Raw genomic sequence first — 18,960 nt, forward strand, 5'->3', positions numbered from 1 at the left:
AGGTTGTTTATTTTTCATTTCAATGAACATCTACAGAGATTTTGGGATTCCATTCATTCATTGTTGCACCCTTCTCCCCGCACAAACCCCTCCCCCCTCCCCCCCATTTGCTTCCTTAATCATTCTTAATAGGGATTCTCAAAATAGCAAATACCTTCAAAATGATCTACACCTGTAAATTATTTCCTTGTCAGTACTCTCCCTCTAGCAAATGAAATAATATGTCTAATTGCAATCTAAAAGGAAAATGGGTGAAATCAGGATCATGTAGAATGGGATGGGTTGGAATCAGCTTAGGAGTGGCCTTACAGAGGTCTGGACTGACTCCATGATTGAGGACTTTAGAGGACTGTAATGTTAATTATATGTCTTTAAAAAAATACTATTTTATTTTTGTTGTTGAGAATAAATACAGCAGAACATTTACCAGTGCAACACTTCCTCCATATATTTCATTGATGTTGATTATGTTTTTCAAGCTGTGTGACCTTTCTAATGCTCCTTTACTCTGATGTTCCTCTCCCAGTAACCCCTTGTTTCCTAAGACTCCTATTTCATCTTTTGAGTTGCTTTTGTCTGTTTGATACCATATGTTATTGTTATGTGCCATCTAGTCACTTGTGACACTTAGGGTCCTGATGTACAACAGCCCTGAACCCTGCACTCTTGAGCCAATTTCATTGTCTTCGACACTCTTACCCCCATTACCTCAGTAATTGAGTTAATCCATCTCATGTGGCATTTTCCTCTCTTGTGATATCCGTCCACCCTTCCGAGCATGATGTCTTTCTTCAAGGACTGATCCCTCCATGCAACATGTCCTAAGTATGTGAGACAGAGCTTCAAAATCCTTGCCTCTAAGGAGAAACTTTATTCCACCCTCTCCAAGAAAGACTTACTTATTTTCTTGGCGGTCCATAGTATATTCAGGACTCTTCTCCAGCACCACAACAGTGGCGTCAATTCTTCTGTCATGCTTAGTCATTGTCCAGCTTTCTGATGCATAGCAAGTAATTGTGAAGACCATAGCTTGGATCAGGCTCACCTTAGTCTCTAAGCTAACATTATTAGATCTTAAAAAACATGATGCTCATGGCATACATCTTTTACTAGTTAAGCTATTATTTTTTGTTTTGTTTTTTTTTATGTAACTGTTTTTTTAATTAATTTTAATGAAAGTTTAGAGAGACTTAGGGTTTCCAGTCATTTTTCATTGTTGCACTTTTCTCCCTGCCCACTCCCGTCCCGATTCACTCTTCTCCTTTAAAAGTAAAACTCTCTCATTATTATACAATCCCTCCCCCCAAGTCCAGTCCACTGTGCAGCCTTCATTCTAGACTCTGTTATGACAATAATACCCAATCATATATCCCTTTTAAACAGTTCTCTTCCTCATCTGTGTCAATGCAGTATACATCATTCCTCCCCTCCTTCTCTGCCTTCCCTCAACTCTGATGACAGTCCCGTTTTACAACAGTGGCACCATGCAATATTTGTCCCTTTGTCACTGAGATATTTTACTCAGCATAATGTCCTTCAGGGTCATCCATTCTGGATAATATTTCATGAGTTTCTTGTTTTTCAGTGCTGCATAGTATTCCATTGTGTGAATATACCAGAGCTTCTCTATCCATTCATTTGTTCATGGGCACTTGGGTTGTTTCCAGCTCTTGGCTATTGCAAACAAATTCCTAGCTCTAAGAGAGATGCAAATCAAAACAACTATGAGATATCATCTCACTCCAGTAAGACTAGCAAAATTTAACAGAGCAGCAAACATCAAATTCTGGCCAGGTTGTGGAGAAACTGGAACCTTTATTCACTGTTGATGGGAGTATAAGATGGTGTAACCACTATGGAAGGCTGTATGGTGCTTTCTCAAAAAGTTGTAAATAGAAATGCCATTTGACCCAGCATTTCCACTGTTGGGAATTTACTCTAAAGAAACCATAACAACCACTCCATGTTTATTGCTAACTATTGTTTTAAAAAGAACTTAGGAAAAGTTTTTGGTTTAAGATGTAAAATTTAATGATAGTCTTTGGTACCAAGTCTTCTGACACACTAGAAGATTCTGGATTGAATGGGAGGAAAAAAGTAAAACAAAATTAAAATTCCTTTTTTTTATTAATTTTAATAAACATTTACAGAGAATTTGGATTTCCATTCATTCATTGCTGTGCTTTTCTCCCTGCCCAACCCTCCCCACCAGTTCTGTCCTTTCTTTGAAAAGAAAAAGAAAAAAAAATTCCTTCATTGGTATACAATTCCCCCATCCCCCTCTTCACCCCCCAACACCGAGTACACTTCTCTATGCAACTTTAATTCTGGACTCCTAAAAAAAATTCTGGACTCCTGAGCTAACCATAATAGTCATATATCGCCTCTAATCTGTTCTTTCCCTTATCTGTTTCAATACAGTATACATAATTTATCTGGTTTTTTTCTCAGTCTCACCCCAACCCTGATGTCAGTCCCGTTCTACAACAGTGGCACCATGCAATATTTGTCTCTTTACGACTGAGATATTTCACTCAGCATAATGTCCTTCAGGGTCACCCATTTTGAATAATATTGCATGAGTTCCTTGATTTTCAATGCAGTGTAGTATTCCATTGTGTGAATATACCACAGCTTCTCTATCCATTCGTTTGTTGATGGGCACTTAGGTTGCTTCCAACTCTTTGCTATTGTAAACAAAGCTGTGATAAACATGGGTGTGCATATATCTGCTCAGATGGCAGACATGGTCTCTCTGGGGTATATTCCCAGTAACAGGATTGCTGGGTCAAATGATACCTCTATTTGCAACTTTTTGAGAAAGTCCACAATGGTTGCACCATTTTACATTCCCACCAACAGTAAATAAGTGTTCCAGTTTCTCTACAACCTCACCAGCATTTGTTGCTTACTGTTATGTTAAATTTTGCTCTTCTTACTGGGGTGAGATGATATCTTAGTTGTTCTGAAAAATTCAAATTCCTAAAAAGCATTCAGCTTTACTGTACTGATACTTCTTTTTATATATATATATAAACATGGTTGTTGTATACCATTGAATTAGAAGCAGCCTATAGCTGACATTCCAGTGGTTTTCAGAGGCAATCAATTGCATGGGAGGTTATTGTCCATCTCGGCCCTGTCCTGTGCCAATCTCACCATCTCTGACACACTTGCCCCCATTGTTACCCCAGTCATTGAATCAATCCATCTCACTGAGGGTCTTCCTCTCCTGCACTGTCCCTCCACCGTCCCAAGCATGACATCCCTCTTCAAGGACTGGTCCCTCCTTGCAACATGTCCAAAATATGTCAGATGAAGCTTCAGAATCCTTGCCTCCAAGGAGCAGTCCTGTTTAACTCTCTCCAGGGTGAACCTGTTCATTTTTTTAGCAGTCCATGGTACATTCAATACTCTTCTCCAGCACCACATTTCAAAGGCATCAACTCTCCTTCTGTCCTCCCTAGTCATTATCCAGCTCTGTGACACATAGCAAATGATTGCAAAGACCATGGCCTGTATCAAACATATGGTAGTAAAATTAAAAGAGTTCTAATGTTTTAGAGATACATACTGATTTATCTGTAGATTTGTCTTTAATTTACTTCACATAAACATTTGTCATGATATACCCTGTGACCATAGTACTTGAAGGTCATTTTATCACTTAATCCTGAGGTCCACTTTCAGCCAAATACAATTTGACTTATAAAAGAAACCATTTCAGCTAACAGATGCTTCCCTGGATGTGCCCACAAAGTTGTGCCAAGAAATCTGAAGAACAATCACTTGGCCAACTGACTGGAAGAGATCTATGTTTGTTCCCATCCCAAAGAAGGGTGACCTAACAGAGTGTGGAAACTATAGAACAATATCATTGATTTCACATGCAAGCAAGATTCTACTGAAGATTATCCAAAAATGACTGGAACAGCACATCAACAGAGAACTGCCAGAAGTCCAGGCTGGGTTTAGAAAGGGTCGTGGTACCAGGGATATTGTAGCTAATGTTAGATGGATCTTAGCTGAAAGCAGGGAATACCAGAGGAATGTCTATCTGTGTTTCATTGATTATGCAAAGCATTTGACTGTGTGGATCATAACAAACTGTGGCTGACTCTGAGAAGAATGGGAATCCCAGAACACTTGATTGTGCTAATGTGAAACCTATACTTGGACCAAGTGGCAGTCGTCAGAACAGAGCAAGGAAACACTGCATGGTTCAGAATTGGGAAGGGTGTATGCCAGGGATGTGTCCTATCTCCATACCTTTTCAACCTGTATGCAGAACTGATTATCCGGGAGACTGGGCTCTATGAGGAGAGGTGTGGCATCAGGATTGATAGAAGATCTGCATTATGCAGGTGACATAACCCTGCTTGCCGAAACTGATGAGAACCTGAAGCACTTGCTACAGAGGGTCAAGGACTGCAGTCTTCAATATGGATTGAGGCTCAATATCAAGAAGTCAAAGATTCTCACCACTGGACCAATTGGCAGCATCAGGATAGATGGTGAAGAGATTGAGATTGTTCACAGCTTTAGTTTGCTTGGCTCCACAGTCAACACTCTTGGCGCTAGCAGCCAGGAAATTAAAAGATATATTGCGATGGGAAAGTCAGCTGTGAGGGACCTCTCGCAAGTACTGAAGAGCAATGATGTCACTCTGGAGACTAAGGTGCGTCTGATGAAGGCCATCGTCTTTGCAGTCACTTGTTATGCATCAGAGAGTTGGACAATTATTAGGGAGGATAGAAGGAGAATTGTTGCCTTTGATCTGTGGTGCTGGAGAAGAGTATTGAATGTACCATGGACTGCTAAGAAAACAAACAGATTCATCCTGGAGAGGGTTAAACTGAGCTGCTCTTTGGAGATAAGGATTCTGAGGCTTCGTCTGACATACTTTGGATATGTCATAAGGACAGACCTGTCCTTGGAGAGGGCCATCATGCTTGGGAGGGTGGAGGGACAGCGCAATAGGGGAAAACCCTCTGAAGTGGATTGATTCAGTGACTGGGGTAATCGGAGTGCGTGTGTCAGAAACTGTGAGATTGGCGCAGGACAGAAAAGGTTTTAGGGCTGTTGTACATTGGGTCGCTATGAGTCACAAGCAACTAGATCGCATATAACAACAGCGATAATACCAACAAAGTTATGTATTCTCTTAAACAACTAGATGGGTCTAAAAGGTCAACATTTAGCCAAAAGCAAAGATGAAAAGGCAAGGAGGGGAAGGGAAGCCCGATCAATGGAAACAGAAGAAAACAAATGGAAATAAAGACATTCTAACACATTGTGAAAGTTGTGACCACTGTCACAGAACAATTTGTGTAAAAATTGTTAAATGGGAACCTAATTTACTACTATACTTACATCTAAAACACAGTTAAAATATGTTTTACAAAAGTAATATGTTTAAAAAAATATTTTAGGGCAGTGATTTAGGGGTTCATGTAATCTTTTTTACTCCAGAAAGTCTGAATTTTATTAGGTATTTTTAAAATGTTTATCTGCAGTTTCCACATTTTGATCAGAATTCCTGTATAGATTTTTTTATCAAAATGCATTTAGCTGGGTGTCCTCTGGTTCTTTGGTCTAATGACAAGGGCAGCAATGAGCAGAGCCAGATACGCACACAGTCCATTTCTTTCTCTGCTTTGGACTCCTTACCTTGTTATTCCTGGTGAAGTCATAGAAATTGTTTGACCTTGGATGGTTTCTTGTCAGATTTTGAGACCTCAGGCATTATGTCACAAATACAGGTCAAATTCGAACTTCTTGCCATAGTGGGAACTGACTCATTGCTGACCCTCTGTAGGGTTTCTGAGGCTGAAAATGGCACAGAAGGAGATTGCCCTTCTTACTCAGACCTACAACTTAGCAAGTATTAAACACAACATTAGGGCAACTAATAGGATGTCTCATAAAAACATAATCCTAAACATCCAAACCATAAGTAGTCTCCGCAGCCTGCCCCCCAACCCCGTGAGGTAGATCTGTCTTATCACAGTTTCTAAGAATTCAATTTTTTACAGGCATATTATTAAAGAACTGTTCATCAGTGCAATATTTCCATCACTGTAAATCAAAATCAGTCCTCCACAAGGAGTTATTTCTGGTAACCACTTTCTTTTGCCCCTCAGAACCGCTATGAAAATTTGGTCTCTACATGTTCATTTGCTCTTGTCTTTTTATATGAATGAGATCATATAATATTTGTCATTTTGATTGACTTATTTTACTCAGCATAATGCCTGTATTCTCCATCTATATTATAGTATGTATTAAGATTTATCTTTCTTGTTAAGTAGTTCATTGTATGTATCTGCTAAAGTTTGTTTTATTTATCCATCCATCCATCCATCCATCCATCCATCCATCCATCCATTAGTGAGCACCTCAGTAATTTCCATTTTTAGTATTGTCAGCACTGCATTGAACACTGGTGTACTGCTTGAGTCTCAGTTTCAAACCTTTTTTAGGTTATATGCCTAGGACTGGAATTGTTGACTCATCAAGTAGTTCTATTTTCACTCTTTTTTAGGCAGTACTGTAGATTATGTTTTCAGAAATGGCTGTGGATAAGCCAACAAATAAACAAATTTAACTTATATCAGAATGAAAGTGAAACCAGTCAAGCCAGTTTGAAGCTCTTTTGATAGCTGAGATGAAGAATGAGTGTGGTTTGCAGTGTTGTTGCTGCTATGTTCCTTTGAGATGGAACTAACCCATAGCTGGCCCTCCTGTGGGTTTTCAGAGGCAGCACATCACACGGAAGGAAGGTCGCTTAGCTTTTTCCTATGGAGCAGCTTGTGGATTCAAACCACATTCTTTTTGCATTGTGGTTTGGAATGACGTGGTACTAATGGGTCAGTGTAAAACTGCTGACTTTTACTGGGTTGCAAAAGAGAGGAGCCAGTACAAACCACATTCAGCCAAGCCAGCAGTCTCACTTCAGTTTCATGACCATGAACCTCAGATGGGCTCATATTTCTGCAGGTAACTACACTGTCCTTCCTTGGTCTAATCATATCTCTGCTTTCCAAAATGCTATTATGTACTGACTCCAAAGTGATTTCCCCCTGTGTGAGATGCTGCCTCTGAAAACCCACCAACTTCACCAATTTAACTTTCATTCCAATAGATGTATGTAGAGGTACATACTAATATATTTATGGATGTAATCATATCTTTAATTTACTTCCATATAACCTGTGTAGAAAAGTGAAGGAGAAATGGATGAAGCCAGATTGGCCATGACCCAGTCATTGTTTAAATGAGATGCTGGGTACAGTGGCCTCAATACGCTCTCCTCTAAATTTACATGGGTTCATAACTTTTCTTAATAAAGAATCTTGTAAAACTCCTAGAAAAATGTATAATATTTCATAAATTGATAACTGGGTGAATAGATAAATAAAACATGGCTTGATTAATATTTTGCACACACATATACAGGTTCAAAATGAAGTTTCATGACATACTTTCTAAGTCCATTTTAATACTACCTAACTTGGGAGAGATTGGAGAACATTATGCTTAGTGAACTAACTCTGTCTCATAAGGATAAATACTGCATATTTTTATTCAAAAAATAGAAGATTAACTACTAAAACATGTATGGGGGCTGAAAGGTAGAAGGGGTGGAAACAGAGGGGAGAGGATGGGTAGGAATGAGATCACAGAGTTGCACAATGTGGTGAGTAGAGGGAAGGGGTAAAAGAAATAGGAAAGATCCTTTGGGGACCTGAAAAGACAATGTAATGATTGGACCTAGTCCAATGGTAATTAATTTTATATAACATAAGGCATATGAATGATTGTATGAAACACCAAGTGAATGAAGAGTAGTGTGAAACACAATGTATATGAACTTTTATGCAAACCAATATAAACATTTCAAAAAAGAAATATCGAAGCATGTTGTGAAGCAGCTGGGGTAGGAGTAGCTTTGTTCTGACCTTCTAGAGGCTTTTAGTGAAACTAGCTTTTGAATATAGCCACATTTCCTTGATGGACTGTGAGGTGGAGACAAGGTTCAGCAGGGGAAGTACAAGATCTTCTCCCAGAGGACATCTAGAGACGTGCTTGCTGCCTCACCTTGCTGTCCACCGCCTTCTTCACATTGTTGCAGACGGGTGCAGTATTGCCAGTACTTTGGATTTTTACAACTCTTTTCTTCTGAATAATTTACAACATCTTTTTGAGCCATATCAAGGGTGAAGGTGAGAAATCCAGGAAGTGCATATTAAGGAAAACAATTGTTTGCATTAGAGGAAATAATCGGGATAAAGAATAAAGTTGGAGGAGATCAAGATCTGAAGTTAGTCAGATCCATTGAAGGGCATATTTGTTACAGAGTGTCTATTTAGAAATAATTTGAAAACTGATTGTTTGCAACCCAACTGCTTGTCCCTAGAACAAGAGGCAGAGGAAGAGGACGAGGAAAGAGGCGATTTGGCCCAGGTCGACGGCCAGGGCGCCCTCCAAAATTTATCCGTTTGGATATAGGCAGTGAAAATGGAGAAAAGTGTGACGACGGGACACAGGTACCTGGGGGCTTGGGGAAGAAGAATTCTTCCTTCTCACTGAGAAGATCACCAGGATTGTGACCGTACAAATGCCTGCCCGATGCTTAAAGTCCTCTCATTGGTGCTCTCATAAGGTGTGACTCTCAGGACGTCAAGTCGATTCACAGTGACTGATAGAATTGCCTCCGGAGTCTCCAAGGCTTTCATTTTTATGGAAGCAGGCTACTCCAGCTTTCTCTCATGGAGCTGCTGGGGAATTTGCACTGTTGACCTTAGGGGTCTCATTTTTAACTATTCCAATACCAGGAGGACTCCTTAAAGTGTGATTAGAGAAAAGCCACAAAGAACAAATTTTCAATGTTATGACAAAAGCTTATCTTTGTTGAACTAAACATTTTATATTGATTGGAAATAGTAGAGAGGGATTTTATGTTTCATTAGTTTAAACAATTAAAAATTATTATGATAGTCTAGAAAAGTCACATCACAGTATTCTCCTCAGAAAGTGGTCCAGAATATATTAAAAGCTGTGCATTTTGTATATATTTACCTAATTAGCTTTCCTAGAGGGAGAATATAATTTCCTGAGCATTCTGATATTGTTGTTGTTAAGTGCTGTCAATAGCGACCCTATGAACACCTCTGTACAGCCATGCACAGACCAGTGCTATACCACTTAGAAAATTCTTATATTAGTCATTTAAAAAATAACACTCCAAATCTTCTCTGACATTCCTTCTAGAACTAATCTCTACGCAGCAAGGAAGTAATTGCTGGTTATGTGATTTGCACTTTCAGGACTTGCTTCATTTTTCCAGCAAGGAGCATTTTGACGAGGGTGAGACTGCTGCTCTGAATGGTCTTGATCAACCGGATCAGCCCTCTCTCTCAGTACCTCAGTTGCCACAGGACACGCAGTCATCTTTGGAACATGACGCTGGGGCACACACCCTGCATCTGCATCCAGAGCATGACGAGAGCGTAGTCCCCACTCAGAGTACCCTGACGGCTGACGATATGCGGCGAGCCAAACGCATCCGCGTAAGTAGGCCAGCAGGTTCCTTCTCCCCCGCCAGCCAGCTTTTTAGGTGCTTGAGTTCTAACTTACTCACCATCCACTTTGTAATCTTGCACCGGTCCCATCAGATGCTTACTCCCTTGTTTTGCAAGAAAATAATAAAATATATTAAAAATCTTTTGTATCCTATGGGAGGCTGGAGTGGCTGCCCCCAGATCTGAATTAATTATTTAGTAGTGACTCTGAATCCTTAATTTTGTCAGCTCCTAATTAAAAAAGGATGGTTCTTTAACCCCACACCCACAGATTGGAAATAGGTAAATAAGTGAGTTAAGTTATAATAATTATTTACATTTTAAACTTATAACTTTGTAACTTGTAAATTAATTTTGGGTGATTGAATTTAGTTATCTACATTTTCCAAAGGGACCCTCTGTCTGCGTTACCTTAACAAGTACAGTCTGCACATCTTAGAATGCCATTTTTTTTATTATTTAATTTTTTTGTTGTTTCTGTTGAGAAATATATACAACAGAATATGCCCCGATTTAGCCATTCCTCCTTGTATAGTTTAGATACCTGGGTCACATTCTTCAAGCACTACAGCCGCTTCTACCCTCCCTCCCTGCAACATCTTGAAGAAGGCTCTTTCTTCAGCACCTCACTCCTTGTCTTGCTTGTTTTACCTGTGTCCTGGCTCATTCCATGCTTTTGCTTGGCTTCCATGACTTCCAATTCAGATGTGTTTTGTTTTGTTACTTTATTGACAGATTTTGAATTTAGCAAGATGTGTGGGATATGGGATGGTTTTGTTGGATGAATGCCCTTGCTGGCAATTTACATCTTGAGAACATTTGCTTTATACTATGTTTGTGGCAGCTAGGAATGTAAAGACTTCTACTAGTACTCTATGTGCAGGTGGAAGAGACTGCATAATTTGCCAGACTTGACAATCTCCATATGAATTCTTTTGGCCTGCCCATTTGCCTATGAGGGACTTGTATTTTATTGTATTTTTGTCTTCTTAATTTGCCTGTAGGCTAGAAGGGACCTTGAAAAAAAAGGCTAGGCCATGCCTTCTTGTGAAAATGTGTTTAAGCATTCTAGAGCCATTTGATAGCTCTGAAGACCTTTAGAGGTCTTTTAGAAGCTTCTAGAAGCTCTGAGGCTAACCAGCCTTTATGAGGACCCTGGAATGAAAATATTAAATCTTTGATTCAGTGTATTTTAATTTAAACATATTTGTAACAATGGGAATCCAAAATCTCTGTAAATGCTTATTAAAATTATTTTTAAAAAAAGTATTTGTAACCATACATGAATATAGACGAGAAAGGCGAAAAGCTATCAATGAACACCTTCCCGCTCAACATTGTGTGGAGATTCCTTCTCTGCATTTCTTTTTACCCAACTGCTGTCTTTGTTTTTTGCTTTGGCCAGTCTGAATTTTTTTTAAAGCTAGAGAAATGCTATCTTTATTTCTTCATTTTAAGAGAAAACCTAAAGCCCACACATGGAGTGAGGTTGTGGATGAGCAAGCACAGTCTGTACTGCATGAGCTGGGCTCCTCGTTCATCCCACTGTTCCTAATCTCCAAGCAGAAACTGTGTGTGTGTTATCATTTTGGAGGTCAGTCTTGGTTGAGCCATATTTTTCCCCTCAAGCATTCAAAAAAGTAGGGCTGTATATTTTTCATCTTTTCCATCCAGGTTGGTACTGACCAACTGAAAGGAAGCCTTCCAATCCAGTTGGTAATGTAACTGTTTTTCTCTCCTCTAACGCTGCCTGCTCAGCTGGAGCTGCAGGTAGGTTTGTCTCCTGTGTTTCATGTGACAGAATGTTTAACTGTTTGCCTGACCTGCTGTTCTTTGCAACCTGTACTTACTAAATCCTGGTGGAAACCACAGTTTGGTTGCTAAAGTAGATACAGATTAGTTAATGGATAATTCTTATTTGCAAATACACTGATTGATAAATTGTGGGCCTCTTGTTTCTTCCTATACACGATGCAGGGATATAACTAAGTAATCTCCAGATCCCTTCCAGCTCTAGCATCATCAGGAATGGTAGTAAGTTCTTTGGGTCAGCATTGTTCTGGGAACTAAGACATACAATAGGATTTGCACTGAACCCTGCCTTCTAGGGGCTTACAGTGTAATTAACAAGATGATGCTAACAACTATGTGCTAAATTTAGGATCATAGCTTATAATTGCTGTTGGAACTTGGAAGAGAGAAAGTCCTGAGGAAATTGGAGGAGTCAGCGGATAATTTATGCACAAGGTGTGGCTTAAACAAGTTTTTGAGAGAGAGCTAGGATTTAGCTGTACAGGAAGGAGGTAGAACATTGCAGATGAAGTAGAATCATAGGGCTTTAGGGCTAAACAAAAGGACTTCTCATGAGATGGTCATGGCCACTGAGAACACAAGCTTACTGCTATGTCAGGGGACAAGGGACAGAGATGCTGGGCAGAGGAGCTCACCAAAGGCTTTGAAAGATGAGGAGAAAGTAGGACAGTGAAAGGCTGTTAAAGGAAACGAACATGATTGATTTTTCTTTTTCATCTAATTCCAGGAGCAAAATAGTATAGAAATTCCTTAATGATTTGGGTTCATTTAGAAATAACATCCTACTTTAGAGAAATTTTGTGGTCTTGTCAGGTAGGAATTTTTCATCTGAGAACTCATTCCATGTGTGTTGATGAGTCCTGCATCACAGACTTTAGCAATTGAACCCTTGATTGTGCTCGTGTGACACCTATACTTCGAACAAGAAGCAGTCAAAGAAATGGTTCAAAATCAGGGATGTATCCTGTCTCCATATTTTTCAATCTGAATGAACAACAGATCTTTTAGGATTCGCAATTTTATGAGGAGGATTATGGCATCAGGATTGGATGAAGACACATCAACAACCTGTGTTATGACACAACCTTGCCTGCTGAAACTGAGGAGGACTTGAAGCATTTGCAATGGAAGGTCAAGGACTGTAGTCGTCAATATGGATTATACCTCAACATCAAGAAAACAAAGGTTCTCACCACCAGGCCAATTGGCATCATCATGATAGATGGAGAGAAAATGAGGTTTTCAACAGTTTCATCTTGCCCAGCTCTACAATCAGCACTTTTGGTACCAGCAGTCAGGAAATAAAAAAAACCAGTTGCTTTGAGAAAATCTACTGTCAGGAACCTCTTCTCAGTCTAGAGACTACGGTGTGCCTAATCCAAGCCATGATCGTCTCACTTGATGTCCATTTGAGAGCTGGACAATGACTAAGGATGACAGAAGAAGAATTAATGCCTTTGAGTTGTGGTGCTGGAGAAGAGTATTGAACATACGATGAACTGTAAAAAAAAAAAATCCAAAAACCCCAAAAAACAACAAACAGCAGGTCTGCCTTGGAGAGGGTGAAAGCAGGTTGTTCCTTGGAGGCAAGGATTGTGAAGCTCCATCTCACAAACTTTGGGCATGTTGCCAGGAGAGATCAGTCCTTGGAGAAGTACATCATGCTTGGAATGTTCGAGGGTCAGCAACAAGAGAGGAAGACTCTGGATGAGATGGATTGACACAGTGACTGTGGCAATGGGGGCAGGTGTGTCAGAGACAGTGAAAATAGTTCAAGATAGGGCAGATTTCAGAGCTATTGTGTATAGGATTGCTGTGAGTTGTAGCCGACTTGAAGACACATGGCAACAACAACAACAACAGTAACCCTTGTCATGGAGCTGGTGGCTTATTGGTGAGGAGTTTCACTGCCAATCCGAAGGCATGCAGTTCGAATCCATTAGCTGCTCTAGGAGAGAGAGATGGATAATCTACTCTCGTGCAATTTACTGCCTCTGAAAACTCCCTAAAGGGTCATCTATGGAGCAGTTCTGACTCGGTGGCACACAGGAACAACAGCAACCCTTGGCATCCTTGGTTAGCTGCTGTGCCCCACAGTTTGAATGATGGTACTCAGATACCAGATGGTCCAGTGCTTGCTTCTGTGCTGCCTAACTTCTGTGCCGGCTCCACCATATTTTATGATTTCTGTTGGAAAGGTGTTACAGTGGTGAGCTCAGAGCTGGAAGAAGCCTTCATTAGGGAGGGCCTGTAGGTGATTGGGATGGGAGGAATTTCAGCATGCTCACTAAGCAGTGTGTGTGTGTGTGTAAGCACTCTGAGTGTTTAGTCAGGCTCTGAGGACAAGGTTCCAGGATCTGTAGAAATTAAAAAAATAATGAGACTAAGATTGGATGCTATAACTAAGATAGCAGAGCCAGGTGGCTACTCAGTTTAAATCAGTATCTGAAGGCACACCAGCTAATCGGAAAAGACAGCAGACTGATTAGCATAAAGGATCAAAACAGTTTGAGTTCAGGATTTGACACCCAAGGAAAAATGAAATCCCAGTGGAATTAAGATCAATTCTTCTTGTCAGTTGTGCTTCATGTCACTCCATAGTCACATTTTGATTAAAGGAAATATTTCTTAGATGCTTAACGTGCTCTAAATCTTTAATTTCTTACTCTGATAGCATTTATTTGTAGTGTTTCCATAAAGTTTGAAGAACTTTATGTAAAATAAGTATTTGTCCAGAGAGTGTAAAAAGATTAGTGACTGTTACAGAGTGTTAATGAAGTGAAGGAAACTCTGTGACAGATTTTAAAATGATTGGATCTAAAGACCTCTCTCTGCCTCTGCTATAAAAAGATCCAGAGATGTATGTGTGGGCTTCTCTCCCCTCAGTATTTGTAGCTCCACTTGAGTTACATTTCATTAATTTTCACTGTTCATGTCCTTGGACCCAAATGATAATAAATCATTTGCTTACAAAGTCATTTGTTACAAGTATCATGCACACTGTCCAAGTCAATTTAGGAAACCAACCTAATTGCTCAAAATCTAAAATAGAATTTTAAACATCTCCATGATGTGCCTTTAGCTCAGAGAAGGTAGTTTTGTTTTATAATAACAGACATCTCATTTAGCATTTCCACTGGATTAAAAACAATTGTTTTATTTTTCCCCTGACATGATTGATTCATATTACATTTTGTTTGGTAGTTGCTGCTTGGGGATAATTTGAAAATTTGGGGTAAAAATATTGGTTACTGTGCTTTTCCCACTGCACAATATCACATGTAGATTTCCATTAATTCTACTACTTATAATTTGCTCATAGACACATTTCTTCACAGATGTAGTTTTGAGGACTCTGATACCCTGAGGAATGTATGAGTGGGTCTCATCGCTGTGTAACTAACGTGCTTATGGTGTGTCACTGTGAGAAGGACTATGGATCTGCTCTCAAGAGAGCATGAGTAGTTTGCATTCAATGTATGCATTCCCTTACTTGGATTCCCTTATAACGATTGCATGAATTTACAGGATGGCTAATTATCATTACAGGTGAAATCTATTACTTTTCTTTTTTAAAGAAAAGAAAAAAAGCAAAATTGAGAAAACTGAGAGGGAACAAGACAATGAGCTTATTTTGTCAGCATGACATTCTAACTAGTGGAGCTAATCTGCTACATAGGAACCCTGTGGGGAATTACTCGGTGCATATACTCCCATTCATGTGAACTTGTGTATCATATCTCAGGTACAGACACACATAAATGCTAACCTTGTGTTACCTTCTCAGTTCTCTCCTTAAGTTGATGTCTAATTACACGTCATAAAATTAATGCTTTTCCATGAATGCCTTTTTCTGTGGTTTCTCAGTGTGTTCTGAAAGTTGTGCAGCCATTCCCCTAGTACACAGTAATTTTAGCAAAGGAGCTCCAGCCCATCAGCTGTCAGTTACTGTTCCTTCCTGCTCCGGACCCTAATAACTACTGCTGTTAGTTATTTTCTGTTACTTACCCCCAAATATTTTCATACAACTTAAAATTTATTTTTCCAAAGGCACAAGTCGCTTTTGGCTTACCTCTCTAGCCTCCTCAAGCATATATGACTCACCACCAAGGTTTTTTCTTCTACATCTTCAGTCTTTATTCTACCTCACTTGGGAATTTGTTTTTGATACAGATCTTGTCTTGGAAACATTATGAATGTTACCTTAAAGCAAAATAAAGCAAAACCCCCTCCTATCTTTTGAAGATGATCTTCTTTGGATTTGGCTTCCCTTTCGATGTCTTTCCCAGTAAATTCATCCTTCCTGGTGTACTAAGAGCCTGTAGCTGCAGAGCTTAGCCTTTCTGCCAATGTGTGAGCCACCTGTGCATTTGGATTTTCTCACTAAATCATTGTTTTTGTGTGTATGTCTTTCAGAACGCAGCTCTTCAGCATCTGTTTATTCGGAAATCTTTTCGGCCTTTTAAATGCCTGCAGTGTGGGAAGGCCTTCCGTGAAAAGGACAAACTAGACCAGCACTTGCGCTTCCATGGGCGGGAGGGGAACTGCCCCCTGACCTGTGACCTCTGTAACAAGGGCTTCCTCAGCAGCGCCTCCCTGGAGAACCACATGAAGCTCCATTCTGATCAGAAGACTTACTCTTGCATTTTTTGCCCAGAGTCCTTTGACCGTCTTGATTTGTTGAAAGATCATGTGGCCATCCATATCAATGATGGTTACTTCACCTGCCCAACTTGTAAAAAACGTTTCCCAGATTTCATCCAGGTGAGTGCCTTACACTGAGATTCCTGTCTGTTACTCCCCCTTTTTGGCAAAAGAAATTGGTTTCTTGGAAAATTGAGACCACAACCTAGCCCCTGCTGTTTCTTTCATCTGTCCTTTGAAATACTGTATAGTTGGCAACAGCGTTTCTTCAAACTACTTTGATAAACAAAAAAGTGTTATGATCCTTAGTTATCCACACAAAACTTTTGAAATTTAAACATGTAAATTATTACTAGTAATAAACACCCAAATCTGATTTGAATTTGAGTAGAACTTGCCTGTGTCCATCCATTCTCCAGAAATGGGTGTGTAGAATCTGGGCTTGGACACCTCTCCCTGCCCAGCTGGTTTCCTGCCATGCTGCACTGAGGTGGTCTTTCCAGCAGGGGGAGCTGGCACAGTAGTTTTGAAGGACTGTTCTCTGCCCTCCAGCTTTGCTGAAGGAAAGGTGAAAAGGAATTCCACAACATTCATTCTCTTATTTGGATTTCAAATGCTATCTATGAACAATTAAACTCAAGTAGCTAGTAAAAATTTTTTAATTTTTTTAAAAAAACCAAAGCAAAAGAAGACTAGGTTTTAATCATAGTTTTACTAATGTTGGGGACCTTGGAAATTTTCTCACTTCACACAAACAACTATAAGTTTACTTTAAAGCAGAGTCTAAAGGCAACAGAGGCTCTCAATATAATCCAGCAAAGTATTTTAAAGAAGTAGTTCGCTGTGATTCATAATTTAGCTCTTGTGCACAACTCTTCTCTCTAGGTATTTATGACTAGAAATGTCTTGAGGTTCCTAGTGTTTTATTTAAGTTATCTAAAGGGAGTAAGTCCTAATTGAGGAGCTCTGAGTCCAGTATTATACTGCTTTCATAAATAGGTAATGTTTTCCATAGCATCTACTTCACGCCTTTAATTCTTAAGGATCTGGTTCTATTCTCATGCTGGAAGGCCAGAACCAACTCAAAGCTGATCCTTCACTGGCTTTTCAGAGGCAGTAAATTATGCAGGAGAAGATTGCCCATCTTTCTCCCAAGGAGCAGTTGGTGAATTAGAACATTTCAATTGGCAGCATAACTCCTTACCATTACACCAGTAGAGCTACATTGTGGAGACAGGGGGGAAAAATGAGAAAGAATTATTTATTGGTCATCTTCTGTAGATATTTTTGGCCCAAATTAACAAAACTTCCTCCTATTCTGATTTATTTAAAACCTCAATAACTCTCCTATCAACCTTAAAAAAAACACAAGAAAAGTAGTCTCTAAGTAGTTAGACCTTTGCTCAAGCAAAAATACTCCTCTTTCTACATCTCCAGGTGAAAGGGGGGTTCAGACTGCTAAGGCTTTGCAACATGGACAGTATATACTGTTGATCCAGTGAGGCTACATATCCAGATGAGGCAATCCGTGGGCTCCCTCTAGCGTTTGTCATTTCTGGTGCTAAGTCCCCTGAGTTTGTTTGTGGTCTCCACTGCTAGGTGAAAAAGCATGTGCGCAGCTTCCACTCAGAAAAGATATACCAGTGCACAGAATGTGACAAGGCCTTCTGTCGTCCTGATAAACTGCGCCTCCACATGCTCCGGCACTCAGACCGCAAAGATTTCCTGTGTTCTACATGTGGAAAGCAGTTTAAGGTACTGTATCCAGTCATGGCTTTAGAAACTATGTGTCAAACAGGAGAGCATAATCACTTCATCACTTGAGATTCATGAGAAGGCCAAGTGCTTATGTGTGACCTCTCTCCTTGCCAACAAGTTAGAACTGGCTCACAGCTGACTCTCCAATGGGTGTTAAAAGGCTATAGGTCACAAGACAGAAGGCTGCCATCCTACTTCTGCAAAGCAGCTAGTAGATTTGAATGGTATTTTGTTTTCTTTTTATTTGTTGCTGAATTTATTATAATGACTGACTTAGTTATTGTAGTAAATTAAGGGGGAAGAATACATTTTGTTTCTAAAACGGTGAATTCAAATCTCCATGTCAAATGTAATGATAATATATTGTGTTTTAAAAGAATCCACATGCATACTGACCAGAAGAAATACAATTCAGGATTCTAATGAGAAAAATGTACTTTCTTACCACTCAGATTAGTCATGGGGGAGGGTCAGTGAAAGAGAGGAAGACCTTCATGAGATGGACAGACACAGTGACCGCAGCAGTGGGCTCAAGTGTGTCAGAGAGGTTGAGGATGGCACAGGCGAGGACGGGGTTCAGATCTGGTATTCATAGAGTGGCTGTGAATTGTACTTGACTTGATGACATCTCACAACAGCAACAATTAGTAATTTTTATTGAGCACTTACTAGGTTAGCCATGATAATGGAGCTTGGAGGCGTCAGGGGACTCATCTAACAGGTGGGGATTTGTAGACAGCAGAGGACTCAGATGGCTTTGAAAACTGCAGATGACTTCAAGGATTTATCCTTCAAACCTGAACAAAACTCACTTCCATGGCTCAGCTTGAAGCCAAACAGTATAGAGGCCTGTGAAGTGACTGGTAGGGGCCACTCACTCCTGACAGCCAATTGTATAATGTTGAAAGAACAGCATTTGCCCAAGGATAAATCCCAGAAAGCAGAAAGGGAAAGAGCAGAAGGGTTGACAGAAATGAGAATTACAGGGAAGAAGTGGGAAGAGTGAGATTATACCTTGTAAATTTGTAATTAATATTATAGTGCAAAATATGTATGATTAAATTAAATACATTGTGCTTTGTAAAATTTCACTAAATCATAATGAATAAAATGGCTTCAAGGAGTAAAATAAATGATAAATGTGAGCAAGCTCCTATACCAA

General features: G+C 39.7%; 1 protein-coding gene across 2 annotated transcripts in view; it reads left to right on the forward strand.

Annotated features, from left to right (window-relative positions):
• Positions 1 to 18,960, forward strand: part of PRDM10 (PR domain containing 10) — a 136,922-nt gene that overhangs the window by 59,825 nt on the left and 58,137 nt on the right. The window contains exons 9-13 of one of the 2 annotated variants that reach the window (XM_006901737.1): positions 8,420 to 8,549; positions 9,330 to 9,572; positions 11,343 to 11,354; positions 15,813 to 16,160; positions 17,640 to 17,795. In XM_006901737.1, coding sequence (XP_006901799.1) covers positions 8,420 to 8,549; positions 9,330 to 9,572; positions 11,343 to 11,354; positions 15,813 to 16,160; positions 17,640 to 17,795 — 889 coding nt within the window. The remainder of the gene's footprint in view (positions 1 to 8,419; positions 8,550 to 9,329; positions 9,573 to 11,342; positions 11,355 to 15,812; positions 16,161 to 17,639; positions 17,796 to 18,960) is intronic. The other variant, XM_006901736.1, reaches the window with a different exon arrangement.

This window comes from Elephantulus edwardii, unplaced genomic scaffold (assembly GCF_000299155.1).
Source record: "Elephantulus edwardii isolate Elephantulus edwardi_28Jun2011 unplaced genomic scaffold, EleEdw1.0 scaffold00341, whole genome shotgun sequence".
NCBI lineage: Eukaryota > Metazoa > Chordata > Mammalia > Macroscelidea > Macroscelididae > Elephantulus > Elephantulus edwardii.